We start from the raw sequence: 18851 nt of genomic DNA, 5'->3' as shown, positions 1-18851 counted from the left end.
GGGATACAACGGAAAAATTGAATATAATAGGACCAATATTAGTAACCACAAACCTAGCTGCGTAATCTCGTATAACATGGCAATGAGAGCTAGAAAAAAAAACAAAGATCAATAAGGGAAACGTTGAAAATGATCAAAAGAATAGGAACGGTGGGGGAAATAATAACAGAACAGGTAAGAATGACGGTTGTACCATTAATAAGAGAAATAGACGCAAGAGACAAGTTTGGTTCAATCCACCATTCAGCGAGCATATCAAAAATAATATACCTAGGGAATTCTATAGAATAATAGACCAAAACTTCCCCCCGAATAATAAATTAAGCAAAATAATAAATAGAAACTCTGTAAAATTATCTTTCTCAACATCCAAAAACTTAACTAACACTATAATCAGCTCCAACAATAGAAAAATCAGCAAAATAAGGAACAATAACGAACTAGCATCAAACGAAAGTATCCTAAACAGAAAATGTAACTGCAGAATACCTGGGTATGTCCATTGGATGGGAAATGTCTAACCTCGGAAATAGTGTATAAATGCGAGATAAAAACCGACAACACTAAGAAGATATATCTGGGAGCCACGGGAACAGTGTTTAAGGACAGATATAGAAACTACGTAGTATCATTTAAAAAGGAACCTGAGATAGAAACTAATAGGGATGGCGTTAACGATAGGAGGGAGGTGGGTACAAGAATCAGCATTAAAAATAAAAACAAAAAGAGGAACACAACTGCATTAGGTGATTGGGTCAGGGAACTTAACAGAAATAATGAAGATTTTGAATTAAAATAGTCAGTAGTGGACAGGGGGAGGAAGTACAGCCCCGAGAAATTAAAAAGGTGCAATCTATGTTTATTGGAAGCCTTCTACATAGTGAATTCCAAAGAGGAAATTTTGAATAAAAGACTAGATGCCATACAGGGATGTCTTCACAGGAATAGATTTCTGCTATCACGCCTTAAATGTAACTGAGGTATAACTTTTTACAACAATAAGGATCATCGGATGCTAGGATTAAATTTTAATGCAGAGTTAAATAGCTAGGAATGTTATAATCTAAATGAAGGATCCAAATCTAACATGCGAATATAGTTTCTATTATTCTAAACCGGGTAAGAAATATAAATAAAGTATAAAGCTCATCTAAGAATGGAATTTTTTTCCATAACAGTGAGCATTTTTGTATTCAGTTGTAGCAGTATTGATGGTGAAATAAGTGATACCCTCCTCAAATCAATAAAACAACTTAACAATAAACTAGTTATTATTAAAAATTAAATTAGCAATTTGGGGGCTGAAAATTAATTGATTTTCTCATCTTATATTTTAAGTTGGTAGAATCCATGCTGATTTACTTATTTACTTACTTTACTTCTTGTTCTAAATGTTTTTACCCATAAATGCAGTAGACATCTTCTCATCGGAGTGAAACACATTTGTAGCTATTGGGTGGTTTTGCTGTCAGAATAATAATCAGAGGATATATACTATTTTATTTAGATACCCAAAAATACAACATATGAATTATAAGACATGAGCAGCATAAGTAATTAATAACAGATGTGGGTTAAACCCACGGGTAAAACCCAATTTTTTAAGATTAAAAACATAATTTATATCCTTAATTTGTTAAATAAGCCATCATAGCATGTTCTGGATCTGTCTGATTAAATTTGGAAATTTGATTAAATAAAGTTTAACAAGGTTTTTTAATATAGATCGACAGAATATTGTGATAAGTGTTTCAGTGTGAACAGTTATGGTATAATAAATTATGGGGTTTATCTATTTTATTTTTACTTTCATCATATTTTGCTTTGATTTTGATACCCCCAAATTCGAAGCTATCTCTTTACAACCCTTCCTTTTCATAACCTATCATGCTTTCATAAATCAGAGTCCATTTTCTGTAGGCTGTTTTTGAACCCAGTCAACGACGGTTACTTTTGCTAATATATATATATATATATATATAAGATGTTAAAAATTCAGTTATGAAACTATTTTCCTGAATCATAAATCTGAAATGGAATCTTTTTTTTTCTCTGTAATTTTTATAAAAAAAAGTGAAAATTATTTATTAAAAATTATTTTTAATAATTTTCACTTTTTAGAAGAAAAAAATTACAAGTACTTGTAAAAACAAGTTGGAGGAAAATAACTCCTTAAATTTTATGCAAAATTTAAATTTTTTAGAGAAATTGATTAAATTTTATGAAATTGGTACCTTCCTTTTTCCATATACACGAAAAATACAAGCAAATTTAATTATTTAAGTTCTTATTTCTACAATTCTACTGTTTCTAGTTCTTATAATTTTTATCAAATCTTTTTAGACTGATGATCCTAAAGCTGTGAAACAACCACAAGATTTAAGAGCAGAAACAGAAGCACTGCTGCAAGACTTGGGAATACCACCAAATGGTTAGTAGATCTTTTTCTATGCATAAAATATCTTTGGATAAGTATTAATACAAAAACAATTATTATTATTATTATTATTATTATTATTATTATTATTATTATTGAAAATTCTATTACCTTCCAATCCTCAAATTCATTTGTAGAAAAGTGATATAGTCAAAAAATGATGTTTATTCCCTTTTGTTTTGCAGCACAAAATGGTTCATCCTGCTAGACTTTTGTACAAATTTGAGCCAGAAATAATGTTCACATATTCAAGTTAATAGCATGAACATTTTTTGTGGAACATAATTTTTTTTTAATACTAGCTGTATCTATCCTCTGTTGTTCAGGTGTCTATAATTTCAATTTTGTTTTACACATTGAACCACAATTATTAAAATATTTATACTTCTTGAGAGAAAATTTAGTGATATATAAAAATCTATTAAAATGTAACTTCTCTCTTTTTCGATTCATATATTATGTTTTAAATATAATTGTAAAACTGAAACCAACTTATCTACTTGCAATCTAAAAAAATCATGCCTCTCTTGCTCTAATTTAATTTTTTTGTTTTAAATATGATTAAGGAACTGGAATATGTTCATTATATTTTAGTTGATAATAATTGAAGTATTAAATAATCAAATGTGTATTTTACTTTTTTTGTATTTAAACTTAGCCGTAAATAAATGTTGTCAAATGAAAAAATATCTTCTATAAACATTTTATCCAGTACTTGGTGTACCAACTGTTGGGCTATCTCTCTCTTAACTATGATGTTGAAAGAGAAATGTATTCATGACATATTAGTTTGTAATGTTTTCAAATCAAGTATTAATCAAATGTTTTGTGTATATATTTTTCTATTTAAACTTGGCCACAAACATGAAAAGGTATCAAACAGGAATATTTTTCCTAAATTGTAAATAGCCAGCATTTCCCAAGAGTTTTCATTTTTCTTTTGCTCATTATTAAAATATTTACATATTTGGAAAAATTATTCAATAACTGATTCTAGGTAAAAATACAATGTTAAAATAACTGTTTTCTTGATGAATTTAATCCTTAGGCATAGTTTTAATGTAAATAAATTAAAAGATCTGAATAAATATATATCAAATGAGTCTAGACACCATTTTGAATCTTCCATGTGTAACTAATGTAAAGTTTTTATTGGATAATCATCTGTTAATCTTTGAAGATGTTTGAATTGGGGATAGAATATGTAATTGATGAAATTGATTGGAATTTCATTGTTTGTGTAAAGAAAGAACACAAACTGTAAATTTCTGTAAATCACTGACTCTGGTATCGATTTGTCAAGTGCAAGTGGTTTAATTTTGTGAATCTGACTTTTATGTATATGTATTCTGTGTATATGAAATATATTAAAAAAAAAAAAAAAGTTTGCCACATTTGTGACTGTAGGAAATATAAGTTTGCTTTTTGAAGTCTTTAAACTGTCAATTAGAATGTGATTTCTGGCTTGAATTAAAGGTATATAGGTAAACATAATTTGTTGGTGCTCCTGAATTATTGAGATATTGGACCATTCCTGCAATGCTAAAATAAGTACATTTTTTGTACCGCAATAAAAGAAGAGCATACATGTAATTTTAGTAATAGCAAAGTTTTTTTTGTAAAAAAAAAAAAAAAAAAAAAATTGGCATGTTACCATTGATCAATCTGCTTGTCACATGCAGACATTACTGCCGATACATTATTGAATATTAAAGAAAAATCAATATATTCAATATAAATATGATATATGTATCAAAGATAAAATTGAACATTCTAATAATCAATGAATCAAAATGTTATTAAAAGTATTTTTTTTAATTATGGTTTATAGTGGGTATTTGTTGCCGTTAGATTTGAAGATTATCATGTTGCAATCTTCAGGGAAACAGTCCTGTGATAATGTGTTCTAGATTGGGAGCCTTTTCAAAAACTTTTTGGTATGGAAATTCTGCACATGGAAGAAGAAAGGAAAGGTTTTTTTTTTTGTTTTTTTTTAGAAGAAAAATGAGTTTTTGATGAGAATATCTTACAAGAATGAAATGAATTGGAGCTGAATCAAGCATCTTCCATGAAAATAGCATTTCCTTTCTGAGAAAGGGGCTATTGAAAACGGAAAACATCATTTTCCTCAAGATTGTGAAGTCGGTTTTGTACTTTGTTACGCCGAGAAAGAGTGCTCTGAGTGGCGGATCCCCAACTGTGAGACAATGGTACTCAATCTTGGGATACATTTAATGCTTAGTCCAGTACTTTCTGAAGTGGTCTAATGATCCAACCATTTATCCAGTGTTCTTAGCAACAAATTTGATGTAAATTTTCTATTTTTAGATTGGAAGTGAAAGTCAGTCCTAGGAATTTATTAAACCGAGGGGTTTTTGCTACCTGCTTCTGATCAAAAGACAGAATTGGTGAGAACTTGATCACCAGTTCGCTTTGAGATTCTGCTATAGACAAGTATGTCATTTTTATAGATGACAACAAATAATCTCCGAATACTATTTGGAAGATTATTAATGAACATCAGGTTTGGGTTCAGTAGATCCTTGAGACATGCCAGTATTTATATACAGCATTGATATGTCTGAAGCAGTATGTGCCCATCAACATTTATAGACCTATCAGAGAAAGAATTCAACAATTGCAAGGACATTATCAGCTAGCAAGTTTGTGAAACTTCATGTTATACTAGACCCTATCAGTGGCTTTTGATATATCAAAAACAAAGCTCCCATCAAGAGATTCACTGATTGTGTATTCACATAAGCACTTTAAATTAACACTAAATAAATTGCTTTTGTTGACGTGATTGACAATTCCACTGATCTCTATATAAACAGAATTAGCTAATACCAAATAAAAAAATGTTAAAGTTATGTACTGATTTTTACCTTCTTCAGATAGAAAATAAGATCATAGTTTTTTGGCCAACCTAACTCTAATTTGTAAATGTTGTCTAATTTCCATTGCCTTTCTTTCAGCTGTATTTTATTTTACTATTTTTTCATGTCTTCCATCTATCATGAAGTTTGGAACAGACTTGGTAACTAATTTAATATCAACATGGAAACCTTTCTCTATAAAGCATGCTATTTACAGTTTCACATCAAAGCTATTTCAAACAGTACCACAACTGCTTTCAAGCTGCTCAAAGTGAAGTCAAAGTTGTTTTTTGTTTTTTTTTTCAAAAAATGAAGAAATTTTAAATCTAGTTAGAAATCTGTTTACCATATTTTCTTTTCTGCGGTGGCTTTAGTATTATATACTCCACATATTTCTGATGTTAACTAATTAGAAAACGTAATGTAATTTTTTTACTAAAATGTACTATATATTTTCACTAAAATTGAATTTTATTTTTCAACATATTAAATTAGGTACGGGCAAAATGAATGCCGATGCTCAAAATGTATAAACATTTTGACCCCTCCCTTTACTTAAAAATTCACCAAAAATCAGGAAATTAACCAATTTTAATGAAATTTTCAGTATTTATCAAATAATGATGGCGGAATATAATGAACTAATTATTTTTATTTAAATCTGAGTGGAAATGTATTATTTTGTTTAAACAACAAAATACCTTTACTAAAGTTATGGTTTTCAGTAGTAGATAAAAAACGCAAGAATTTATTTTTGCTTTTTTATATAAATATAAATCGTAATTTGTAAAAAAAAAAAAAAAAAAAAATTTTTTTTTATAGGAACATTACGAAAAAGACCCTAAATCCATATTAATGAATTCGCTATAACTTGAAGAAAAATGAATTTCTCGAACTACCGATATTATCATTGAATTAAGCATTGTTTATTTAATATTTTCACACAAAATATTTATAATAGCAAAAATATTTCTACTTTTTTAAAAAAAATTACAGGTTTCGCATAATTTTTATATGCAAGATTTTAATAATTTCCTTGCTTGCAAGAATGTGAAACTTTCGGTGTAACATAATTTTTATATAATTTTGAACAATAATTACAAAAAAATTAATTTAAAAACAAGAACATAAAATATAATTAAATTAAAAAATGATAAAAATTTATATAAGTGTTCAGAATAGGAATGTGTGGATGCATGTCTGGGAGGAAAAAAAAAAAAAAAAGAAATCTGACACTCCTACCTCCTTTTGCTATCATGACTTCATTTTGAAACAGAGTTTCGATTGGCTGAAATTTTGGGCCTTCTTATAATCGTGTTTACATTTTTTTAGTTTGTTGCGTTTTTGGACAAAGGTTAATTAATTGCTTTTTGAGAGCTAATTAAGTTATTTTTGCACAAACAAGATGGGTTTTTTTTTTATTTAATTCAATATCTTAGGACTTTGCTAATTATCTTTGAAATAGACCCAGAAAACTAATATTTATCTTTTCAAGGATTTTTACAATGAATTTATTTAACTTCCTTCAAAATTTAGCTAAATTGGGTAGCTCACTATGAAAACATTTTCCATAACTTTTTTTTTTCACATGTACAAATATTTTTTTCCTTTAGGAAATTAACTTTAGTCTCTAATCTTTCAAATACAATTAAAAAAAATATGATAAATCGGCTTTCAAAACTAGGTCTCCCTATTTTTGCCCATACCTATATTAAATAAGTGAATTGAAATTTGTCAACAAATGGAGGAATATGAAAAACGTACATAATTTATAGCATAGAAATCAGTTTTAATATTAATGCTATGAAAACGTGATGGATCTTGAGTATTTCCTTAATGTTTGGGAATTTATTCTTAAGAACAAATATACCTGATATATCAAACTCATTTTGTAAATAATTGTACTATGTTATCTATTGTACTAAGTGTATTTCTTATATAATACAATCAATTCCTCTTTTTGTCAATAATTTCTGTCGAAAATATGGTAGATGTGCATTTCTGAACAGATTTGAACAAAGATTTAAAAAAAAAAATGTTCTTAGTAAGCAAAGAAAAGAACTCTTGATGCCTACCGAACTCTGACTTCACTCAAATTCCTCCGTTCTTGAATACAACCTCCTCTTTTACTTGGATCTCTTTTGCTCTTCAAAAAATAAATTCTTTGGTGGTTGGCATCGAATAAGCTCAATTTTGACTTATTTCAAATCAGCAAGTTTATCATTTTGCTTTTATATTCATTGACCATATTAAGTTTTTAGGACCAAATCATTTGAAAAAAAACCCAAACTATTTGATATGCTGGACACCTCCACATACAAAGATTTTTTTTATATAAATAATTTAATATTTATCTGATTTCATTAAAATATTTTAGTTACTTTTATTTATTTTTTCAAACCTATTATTTCAAAGAATTAATATTTGTTTAAAAATATCTTTTTTTAATTATTGTAGAGTGATAACATTAACCTTCATGAAAATAACGAACAAAGTCCGAAAAAGATTATAATGAATGAAGATTTGTCATGTGTGAGAATAAAAAGATAATTATATTCCAGTTGGGTTTCTTTCTATTAACTGTTGGATTCAATATAAACTTTCTGTTACAGTTTGATTGGTGTGCTCCAGCCTTGTTCAGATGTATTCTTCATTTACAAATGTTTTGTATGTATCTCATGAAATCTGGTTTAAGTAGGTAAAAAATGTACCTATAAATAATCTGCAACAAAATCTCAATAAAACTGAAGGTGGAGTATATGTCGGAGAAAATACATCATTTCCAGATGAATAACTTGTGGATAACTGTCTTTTGAATCAATTTGAAATCTCTAAATCTAAACTGACAAAATAACAAAAAGAACAATGGTCTCTCTTTTTGCTGCCAGAGATATAAAATTCTTGAAGCTGTGTGTGTGTGTGTGTGTGTGTGTCAGAATTAGACAACAAATGTAGAAAAGCATTAAATATCAGTTACCAGTGCATCCTTGTGCCTTCCAGGGCAAGGTGAGGGGATCTAAATCCAAATATATCTGTAAAATTTGTGAATGAGTTAATAGATAGTTACAATTTGATTCTACAATATATTTTAAAGCATGAATGGAAACATCTTTGCAAACAAGATGCTTTATTTATTTTTATTTTTTACCTAAGCTTGTCAGTGAATGAATCACAGCAAAACATAGATGCCCAATATTTTCATAGCTTTCTCAAAGCTTGCTTTAAGAATTTTTATGACATTTGGAGGTGGGTTGGGGGGATTAAGTCAAAACTCAGGAAAAATGTAATTTGCCCATTCATTGCTTTAACTATAATTTGTTGCCATTTTTTTCTATATTTAGTAAAATTTGGTTAAAAAGTTTTCAGAAATCTTCTCAGGATAAGACATAATCATATGACGTAATAAAATTAAAAATTATATTTTAAGTTAAAGCAGAGTCTTAATGTATTTTATGAAACATTTAAATAATTTTTTCTAACAAAGGTAAAACAAAAAATCTTCCCCAGTTTTTTTCTGCACTACCAATTTAATGTTTGTCCTACAATTTTGTTGCATTTCCAAACTGAGCCTGTGAAAATGTGACCATTAGTAAGTCCTTTGATCAGATGCAACTCAGTTTTCCTTCATTTAATCTAATTATTTCATCTTCACTGTTGGGAAGATGCTATATTTTCATTTTTTGACTAATTTTCCTTTTATCCTTTTTTAAAATTCACTTTAAAACTATTAGCATTTTTTATTCATAGTATTTTAAAAATACCCCAAAGCACTCTTTATTTTTTATTATGTCATATGATTAGCTGTAGCATTTTTTTTAATTTTTTTAAGTCAAATTATTTTGATAAGTTTTTATTTTTTGGTCGAAGAGCAAATTTTATTTTCATGCAACTTGAATGGGTCTTTTTTGTGCTCTCCTCTACAATAAAATGATTCTATCTTTTCAGGAACAATTATATTTCCCCTTTAAGTTGAATTCTCTTTGACCACATTTTCCCCTGACATTGCATCGCAAACTCAAACCTTTGGAATTTAGCAATGTATAACATCTTTTCTCATACCAAGGCAATACCTATAGGAGACTTCACTATTATAAAACAAGTAGAATCCATAACTAGTTATGGACATAACTATCATGTTGCAGTACATCTTCTGTGAACAACTGTACATGCAACAAAAATCGCAGAATAAAAGTTAAAGATTATCAAAAATTCATTCTTTATTTCTATAATAATTATAACTATGCTTTTCACAAATAATGAAAAGCATAGAAAATGTAACAAACTTATTTCTGCAATATTTGAAATTGTTTTGAATTTCCTGTGAAAAAAGTGATATGTATGAATTTATTTACTTTATGGAAATAGGTTATTTTTGTTTCTTTGTACATTTTCATTTTTTGAAATAAGTTCATTATAGTTATCAAATACTTAATATAATAAAGATAGTAACTGTTGGATATTATTAATAAGTCCCTTATTCAGCTATAGAGGATACAAGGGGATCCAATTTCGGGGCACAACATAAGATGGGAATTAAAATTTACCTTTTGAGGAGTTTTTCACCCAAGTCACGGTTTCCATAGGACCCTGCAAAAGATGTGCCATAGTTGCTTTTGTCCAAATAAAGACTGCATTCTCTTTCCCTGTTTCTCTCCTTTCTACCAAAGAAAGTTGTGACAATGTCTACCATATCCAGGTTTGGACAAAACATTCAAACTGAAGATGTACATACCTTCAAATAGCTTATTGCACTTTCCTATTTTTTTAAAATTTTATTTATGGTCAGTGTCCTGTTATTTAGTTGTAATTTATGTTCCACATGACTCCCTCCAGTCTTGAACACTAGTTGCATAGCTACCAGACCCATTATAGGTATTGCCTTGCTTTCTACCTATTTAGCAACCAGAATCTGACATGCACATGCAAAAACAAAACAAAAAAGAACACTTTGGCATTAAAAATTTTTTCTTTTGTATCTTTACAATTCTTCAATTTGTTTTTCCGTCTTATTTGGTATAGGTCATCACAACTGGGATTTCAAAAAAATATCTGCTATGATTTTTTTTATATAAAATCTTTATTGGTGACTGATCGGTGAAGGAATATTTGGTTAAGCATTTTTTTAGGAGGGGAGATTTTATTTACGTGATGTAGACAATTATGTAAATAATTGCAATATCAGAAACATTTGTTTTATTAGCATATCAATGTATTTAGGGTTATTTAATACTAGATCACAATTTCTTATTGCTAATGATTGCTTACAAATCACTATTTCATTCAAAACTGGGATATAGAAATTCATTCTAGTTTTTCTTTCATGATCTGTGGCTTAGTAGATATGCATGTTATTTAAAAGATATTCTAAACTTGAAGGTTGTCAGTTCAATTACAAATAATCCCTCAAACTAAGGAAAAAAAATGAGTTGACTGATACAAGATATTAAAAAAAGACTAAGAATGTTTGACTTCTACAAATGAAAGAGTTCAGCTTTTTGAAATTTATTCAAGAAAAAAGTTGGCCAGTACACCTGCTGAAATATTGAGTTTTAGAACAATCACAATGAAGATAATTGTCTAAATCATGTAAATCCTTAAGTGATTTTTCATACTCTCAGTGGTTTTATAGTTTTATATGCCTTATATCGACTTATAAAGTTGTCAATTTATTAAAGCTCCATTCAAAACAAATCCACACATACAAGATCCGATGTAAATGTTAATGCAGTCACTATTTTCTATGACCTCTTTCTATTTGTCAATAAGTCTTAAAATGTCATGTTCATAAAATTTTGTAAACTTTGTACTGAAAAAGTGATTTTCTACTTTCTTGAAATGAGGTTGATTGCAAACTTCAAGAAAGATAGCATTTTTTTTAATGCACGATTTTCTACCTATTTTCATAAGAGATTTTGTGCAATGTGGCATCTACCATCCTTATGAAGGATGATGCTTGAATATTGTAAGAATAACATCTAAAATGAGGACAGTAGTCCGAATGATAAACATAATACATGTGATGCTGAAGACTTAATGAAGAGCTGAAATTAAGTTTCCTTTTTCAGTTCAAGGAATTTTAATTAGTTCATATCCAAATTTCATTGACAAATGGAAAAGGGCCATAAAGAAGAATGGTGATAAATTAATGATTTAAATATTATTAAGTCAGTAAAAATTGTAACTTTTTGTTATAATCTGATATTGTGTACCAGAGATTTTGTTTACTTTTTGTATTTACTCAATAGTTTACTAACCAAATGAGTGTTTATAATAATTCAAAATATGTGAGGGTTATTCGATAAATATGATAAAAATAAACATCTAAACTCTGCATTGTTTTGAATTGCTTTATTGCAAAAAATGATTTCGATGTTTCAGATATATTTTTAAGCTATTTAAAATAGCAGCAAATCAACCCGTGCTCCAAAAAGGTCAGTAAAGTCATGCTGATAGTTTTCTGGGACATAAAAGTAAAATCATTATTGATTATTTCATTCAAAAAGATGCAACTGTAAACTGAGATTGCTTTTGGCAACTAAGATTCCAATTTTTTGGGAGGGCCATCTTTCATCAGCACACAATGCAAGGTGTGAATGATTAATATTAACTTTTTGGAATCCTAAAAAAAGGCACTCATCACTTTCAAAACAACTTATTGTATATAATCATTGTATATATATATATATATATATATATATATATATATACAGGCAAAAGATATATGCAATAAAAATGTAAAATAAAAAAGCGTAAAACATTGTTTGAGAGATTATAGGAGCATTTTGTTAACATTCATACTGATGCATTATGATAAATATTTTTATTTTTTGAGAAATAATATTACAATGTTATTTTCAGATTAAAAATATAATTTAAGCTCAATTTTACCTAAAATGTGTGTGAAAATAGTCTATTTCAAGACTAAAATTAAAACAAAATATTTGATCAATATGCATAAACAAAAGGCAACTGTTGAAAAATAGCTTCCATAATATCCTAAACAGCAATAGTAATTAAAAAAATATGTTTTAAAATTATTTAGCCTGTTTTGTTGTCAAAAAACATTAAATATAATTTACACAATGATTTATCTTGGAATAGTCTGCTTTATGGCATTTTTTAAGGATTCTACTAAAGTTAATCTTAATGGAATTTCTCAGTTTGATAGAATTAGCTGCCACATCTTCATTACAACTCAAAAAAAAAAAAAACTTTGTTCTTGATTGTTTTAATGAAGATAAATATTAGATTGAAAGATGTGAAATAAGGGTTATTTTATTTCAAAATTCATGATATCTATTAGATGATCCTGTTTATTTTTATTTATGATTTAATGCTTAAAATACCATCTACCACCAATTTTTTTATAATAAGAATAAGCTATAGTGGTTATATCTTCAAATTCAAATAAGGACTATTAGGATTTTTAGTCTGTAAAGAATTCCAATAAAGATATATATTTCTCCAAAACCTCTGACCTTGATGGAGGAGAGACTAAAACTTGCTGCTATGATTTCCAATGATCTGTAATAGCAGCAAGGGGAGACTTGATTCCAAATATTTCTCATATATTATATTTCCCCTCTTTTAGAAATAGAGTAAGATTATGAATATCTTCAGTATCAAATAAGCCTTATATACTGTGAAATTTACTTTATATATGAAAACCAAAGAGGTTATAACATATGAGAAATATTTGGAATCAAGTCTCTCCTTGCTGTTATTTCAGATCATTTGAAACCAAAGCAGCAAGATTTAGTCTCCCCTCCATCAAGGCCAGAGGTTTTGGGGAAATATCAGATATTTTGTAATTCATATGCAAAACCTGAACTAGGAAAACAAATGATTATGATCGAATATTGGTAAAGGTGCAGTATCTTTCCAGCCACGAAAAATCCTTTAAAATTATCACTATTATAGGTTTTTGAGGGTGCTAAAAATGAAAATAACAGTAAAAATCCTAGGAAACGAGTAATTTCCAGGATATGAAGAAATTATAATTTTAAAAAGTGGGGGATCTCATTTCTATATTAATTTAACGTAAAATGAACATCCACTTTATAGCCAATATGGTCATAAAGTGGGTGCTCATTTTACATTAAATTGATATAGAAAAGTGATCCCTATTTCTTGAAATAGTGATATGCAATTTTATGCGCAAATGCTCACTACACAATTCGGGTAATTAGCTTTCCAATAAGCCTTCATTTGTTAAATTCTGATCAGTAGTTTCCGAGATTTCAAACTTATAAAATTGTCCAACAAAAAAAAAAAAAAAAAAAAAGTGGTATGTCTCTATATGTATATATCTATACTTGCAGCCATATTGAATATTGAAAATCTTTGGTTCTATGGGCTGAAACTACATGAAAATTTCCAGGCGTTTTGAAGATTATAATACTATTCTATGGTTAAAATTTTATGATACTTGGTAAAAAGAACTTATATTTTGTAAGCTAATAAAATATGCTCAAATTAGCCTACATTTGTGTGTGTGTTTCACCTGGCTGTCCATTCACGTGAAATCACCTTTTTCTTCACCATGTTCCCTCTGCTTCACTTTTTGTTATCAAGTAAGATCTTTGACTTACTTGCAGTTTCATCAAATACTTTTGTATGCAAAATCCGATCCCACATTTTGCTAATTCCTACCCTCTGTTGAGAAGGAAAGTATTTCTTTGAAACTCCCGGATTAAGGACTATCCACTTTTCAAGTGTTTCCTTTTCAGATTAAATATGTTTTTAACTCTTTTTCAAAGTGTCTTTTAACATGTTTTATTAACTATTTGCTATATATATATATATATATATATATGTGTGTGTGTGTGTCATGACAAGCCAGCTTCAGTTTTGCTGCTTTGGGATGAATTTTGCTTAGGGTTTTTTTGTTTGGTTATCTCCCCTGTGGCCTTGCCAGGCCACTAATATATACTAGCAGGCCACCCGGTATTGCCCGGTTGTAAAATATGCTTAAATATATTTTAATTTATGCAGATTATGTATTTAATAATCAATTCTCTATTGATCATTATATTGTACCCAACATAGTAGTGATTTCAAAAGTAAAAATAAAAAAAATAACTTGGGTGCCATCAGCTAGAATCAAAACTAAAACTTACAGCTTTGCAGCCATTGCTATATGGCATAAATCCATATGTATATAAAATTGCAAAAAATAACATTAATTTATAACTGCTGTATATTTGTGAATGCGCAGAAGTAACAGGTTTAGTTAACTTACTCCTGCCAAGGTCAATGTTTAGTAGCCATTTTTATCGGCTAAAACCCACATCGAAATTGTTCCATAGATCCATATTCTCTGTATATCAAGTTTTGAGTTTGTAGACCAAAAATTCAGAAGTTTGGTAGAGATTGTTTGCATAGACACAGATAACGTCACTTTATGTATGTTTGTGTGCTGGAACGTTTTCATATCCTAAATACTACACGATTATGTATATTGTAGAAAATATGTATGATTAGAATTGGGCGTAATAGTTAAATGAAAACATCCAATACAAAACCATTAAAAAAATGAATAATTAATTGATGAATGTTCGTTTTTCAAAGAATATGCAAATTAACGTTTTAGTTACTTGCATACTGAGACTGAAGAAGTTTGTTTTAATAATTTTTAAATAGAAAAAGTAGGCTTTTCATATCAATGTAAGTGCAACAAAACACTCAGCTTCATATATAGATTTTTCAGTCAAAACAAACTGCCTACTATTGATGTATAAAAGGGTTTATTTTGTCAAACTTATTTTTTTTACCAAGTTTTGAATTCGTCTTTAGAAGATTGTTAGTAATTTGTATACAACTAGTAATATGTATTTTTGAATCCCTGAACCTGAAAGAATATTGACTTAACAAATATATTATGTACCCCCACCACCACCAAAAAAAAAAAAAAAAAAAAAATATGCACAGATCAAAAATAGTCTGCTCCAATTTCTGTTGTAATTTTTGCAATTTATTAAAATTATATAAAGGATTGTTTTCTCAAATTTAAGATTTTTGTTAAAAGCAACAAAAATTATTAGATGTAAAAGATACATTTAACAATAAAATTAAGTTTTTAAGGTTTTACGAACAAAGTCTTATCAGAAATTTTACAGTAAAGAGTAATTAAATAACAAATCTGTGATTAAAAATGGAATATAAATTTTCTAGAGAAGAATAGAAAAAATTATTGGATTAATTGCCAATTTTGTTAATATTTTGTAGACTCAATGGTGAACTTAATTCCCCTTCAGTATTTTAAGAATTTGAACTTTCCGGGGAACATGTCCAGCACTTAAATGATTACGTTATCTTGATTTTGACCCCCAAATATTTTGTTTTTTAAATATTACTCTCATTTGAATTTGAAGATATTTACTTATTTGAAGAAATATTAAGAAATTAATACAAGTGAAAAGTTTCTTATTTATTTATATGAAAAAAAAAGAGACTAATTTAAAAAAAATTTCATTTTTATGTTTTAATTAGTTTGATCTGTATTTAAATTATTGTTTTACACGTAAGGCTTTGTTGAATATTTTATGGTTTTCATTTCTTTTTTTTTTTTTTTAAATTAGAAACAGGAAATCGAAGTGGCAGTTTGAGTCCAACAGCACTTGAACCTGACCAGACAAGAGTGGTTGTTACAGGTGGAAGGTTAGTAAACTGTTGAAACCTTTTTCTGAAATATAATTTCTTTTTTTTAGGTTTTCAATTTAATTATCCTGCATTTTTTCTTATACTCTACTTGAGCAGGAGAGAGAGATTCTTTTTATATCTTCAGAGATATCCTTAATTAAATTTTTTGATCCCACTTAATAATTTTGGAAAAAAATCTGTGCAAGTCACATTTAATGGTAACTTAAAAAAATGTGACTTGTTGAATCACCAATTTAGCTCAGATTGTTGGAAATGGGGAGAGGACCAATTAAAAAAAAAAAAAAGACAAAATTTCAAATTAGTCTTTGTTTGCTATATTTCCCTTTCTTTTTCTATCTAACTACAATATTGATACTCTTGTCATACTCTTTATTGTTTATGATGGACTATTCCAATCTGTTGTATAGTTAGTTTTATTATCTAACTGTGAGAGAAATTGATAAAAGTAGGAGTAGGGTTCAAACAGCATACACTGAGAGTAATAGACAGAAATTTAGAGATGGATGACTTTTGAAAATTATGGCTAATCATATTAATTTTTTTTTTCTCAAACATAACACAATCTCAAACCCTCTCGATGCCATACTAGTGGGTAATTGTTACGGCTTTACCTTATCATTAGCTACAAAAAAAAAAATTCTTTGTTTCTTTTTCTCTTAGTTTCCCCTCTTTGTCCTGCTCTAAGTAAATCTGACGACCTAATCCACAAATTCCAAAATTTCATCATGACAAGTTTCAAGAAAAAATACACGATTAAACCCGGTTCTCCAACTTCCAACGTAGACCCCTACTACCGTGTCTCCTTCTCCAACATCAGGGGTCTACGTTCTAACCTTCCAGAGGTTGAAACCCAATTACAGGAGACTAAACCAGACCTTTTATTTTTAAGTGAAACTGGCATTGGACAGGCTATTTCCCTAGAAGAGTTAGCAATTACAGGATACTCTTACTTAACTACAAGATCGCCATGGGCATGGAATATGTGCCTATATTAAAGATAGCTTTCCATGTGGTAGGGACATCTCCAGGGAAGATCCTAACTTACCCTATATGTGCTTCCGGGTTGCTTTAGCTCACACTACTGCATTTATATTTACTCTCTATCGCCCCCACAACAGCGGAGTTACTATCTTTCAAAGCATATCTGAGAAAATTGACCAAGTCCTATCTGCTTATCCTTCAGCTAACATTCACGTATGTGGAGACTTCAATGTTCACAACATCGAATGGTTGACCCACTCAAACAAGACCGATGATGAGGGGAGGTTCTGTCATGATTTCTCCATTGCCTATGACCTCACTCAGATTGTTCAGGAACCCACCCATGTGCCCGACAATGATGGCCAGTATGCGAGCCTACTAGACCTTTTTCTCACAACTTGCCCTGAATTATGTTCAGTTTCTGTTCTGTCGCCTCTTGGATCTTCCGACCACTCTGTTGTATCAATTAAGATAAAAATGAAATGTAATAAGTCCCCAGACGTACCTCTCCATCATACAGTATATCGATACACTAAGGCTGACTGGGATAGCTTCCGTACATTTATATCTGATCTACCTCTACATTCCATGTTTAAAAAGGATGTGTCCTCTATAGTATTAGACCTGACGGAATGGTTAATTGTAGGTATTGACCGTTTCATACCCTCTAAAAAGTTTCAGCAAAAACCTAACAGCCAGCCATGGTTCTCTCTAGAATGTGCTGCTGCCATTGCGCACAGAAATCACTTTTTCCACTGCTTCAAACGTAATAGATGTATGGAAACTAAAGATGTTTTCAGGACTGCCAGCAACCATTGTAAGAAAGTAATAAAGAACGCAAGAGAGTTGTATGCTCAATCTGTTAAGTCCAAAGTAGCTGAGCAGCGGCTTGGTTCCCACCAGTTTTGGCAAATAGCAAACAGAATCCTGAACAGAAGCGTGTGCTCCATCCCAACTATTATCAATGGACCTGAGGTAATCTCGTCAGCATCAGACAAAGCCAAACTCTTTGTCAAGAACTTTGCAGCTAATTCTACCCTTTGCGACCAAGGCCGCCAACCCCCAATATTTCCTCCTGTATCAGAAAACACGCTATGTGATATACGTATATCTGTACGTGATGTTGCGAAGCTAATCAAAAACCTTGATTCCAGTAAAGCAACTGGCCCTGACGGTATTCCAATTATAGTACTCAAAAAACTTCAACCTGAACTAGCGCCCATACTTACAAAACTATTTAAACGTTGTCTTAAGGAGAATAGCTTCCCATCTCCCTGGAAAATCTCATCAGTATGCCCTGTATTTAAGATTTCAGGTGATCGCTCATCCCCTTCTCAGTACAGGCCAATAAGTCTCCTGTGCGTCATGAGTAAGTTGCTAGAATCTGTGTTAAATACAGAAGTAATCAACCATCTCAACAAAAATAACCTTCTTAGTGACACTCAATATGGTTTCCGTTCTGCTAGATCTACAGCAGATGTGCTTACAGTTATATCGCATAGGATTAGCAAATCTCTCGACGGTGGCAATCTTTCTAGGGCAATTGCTCTTGACATATCTAAAGCCTTTGATAGGGTATGGCATAAAGGTTTACTTCATAAGATCGCTAGTTATGGTATAGCTGGAAATGTCCTCTCAATTATTAAATCATTTCTTTCTGATAGGTTCATAAGAGTAGTAGTTGAGGGGCAAAAATCAGAAGCTCACAGTATTAATGCCGGTGTCCCTCAGGGGTCCATCCTGGGCCCAACTCTTTTCCTGATCTACATTAATGATCTTCCAAATCACATCCTTACATCATTTGTAGACATTTATGCTGACGACACTACCATTCATGGTTGCACATCTAAGACAGTAAACGACCAAGTTCTCTCCAATTCTCTCTCCTCTGA

General features: G+C 29.7%; 1 protein-coding gene across 29 annotated transcripts in view; it reads left to right on the top strand.

The window, feature by feature from the left end:
* Positions 1–18851, top strand: part of LOC145259864 (cytoplasmic dynein 1 intermediate chain 2-like) — a 227664-nt gene that overhangs the window by 99684 nt on the left and 109129 nt on the right. For all 29 annotated transcript variants that reach the window (XM_080117741.1, XM_080117738.1, XM_080117730.1 and 26 more), the window contains exons 2-3: positions 2344–2431; positions 15897–15975. In XM_080117741.1, the coding sequence (XP_079973867.1) occupies positions 2344–2431; positions 15897–15975 (167 nt within the window). The remainder of the gene's footprint in view (positions 1–2343; positions 2432–15896; positions 15976–18851) is intronic.

This window comes from Euprymna scolopes, chromosome 35 (genome assembly GCF_053919585.1).
Source record: "Euprymna scolopes isolate OS-2025 chromosome 35, ASM5391958v1, whole genome shotgun sequence".
Lineage (NCBI taxonomy): Eukaryota > Metazoa > Mollusca > Cephalopoda > Sepiida > Sepiolidae > Euprymna > Euprymna scolopes.
This window is presented reverse-complemented; position numbering and strand designations above follow the sequence as displayed.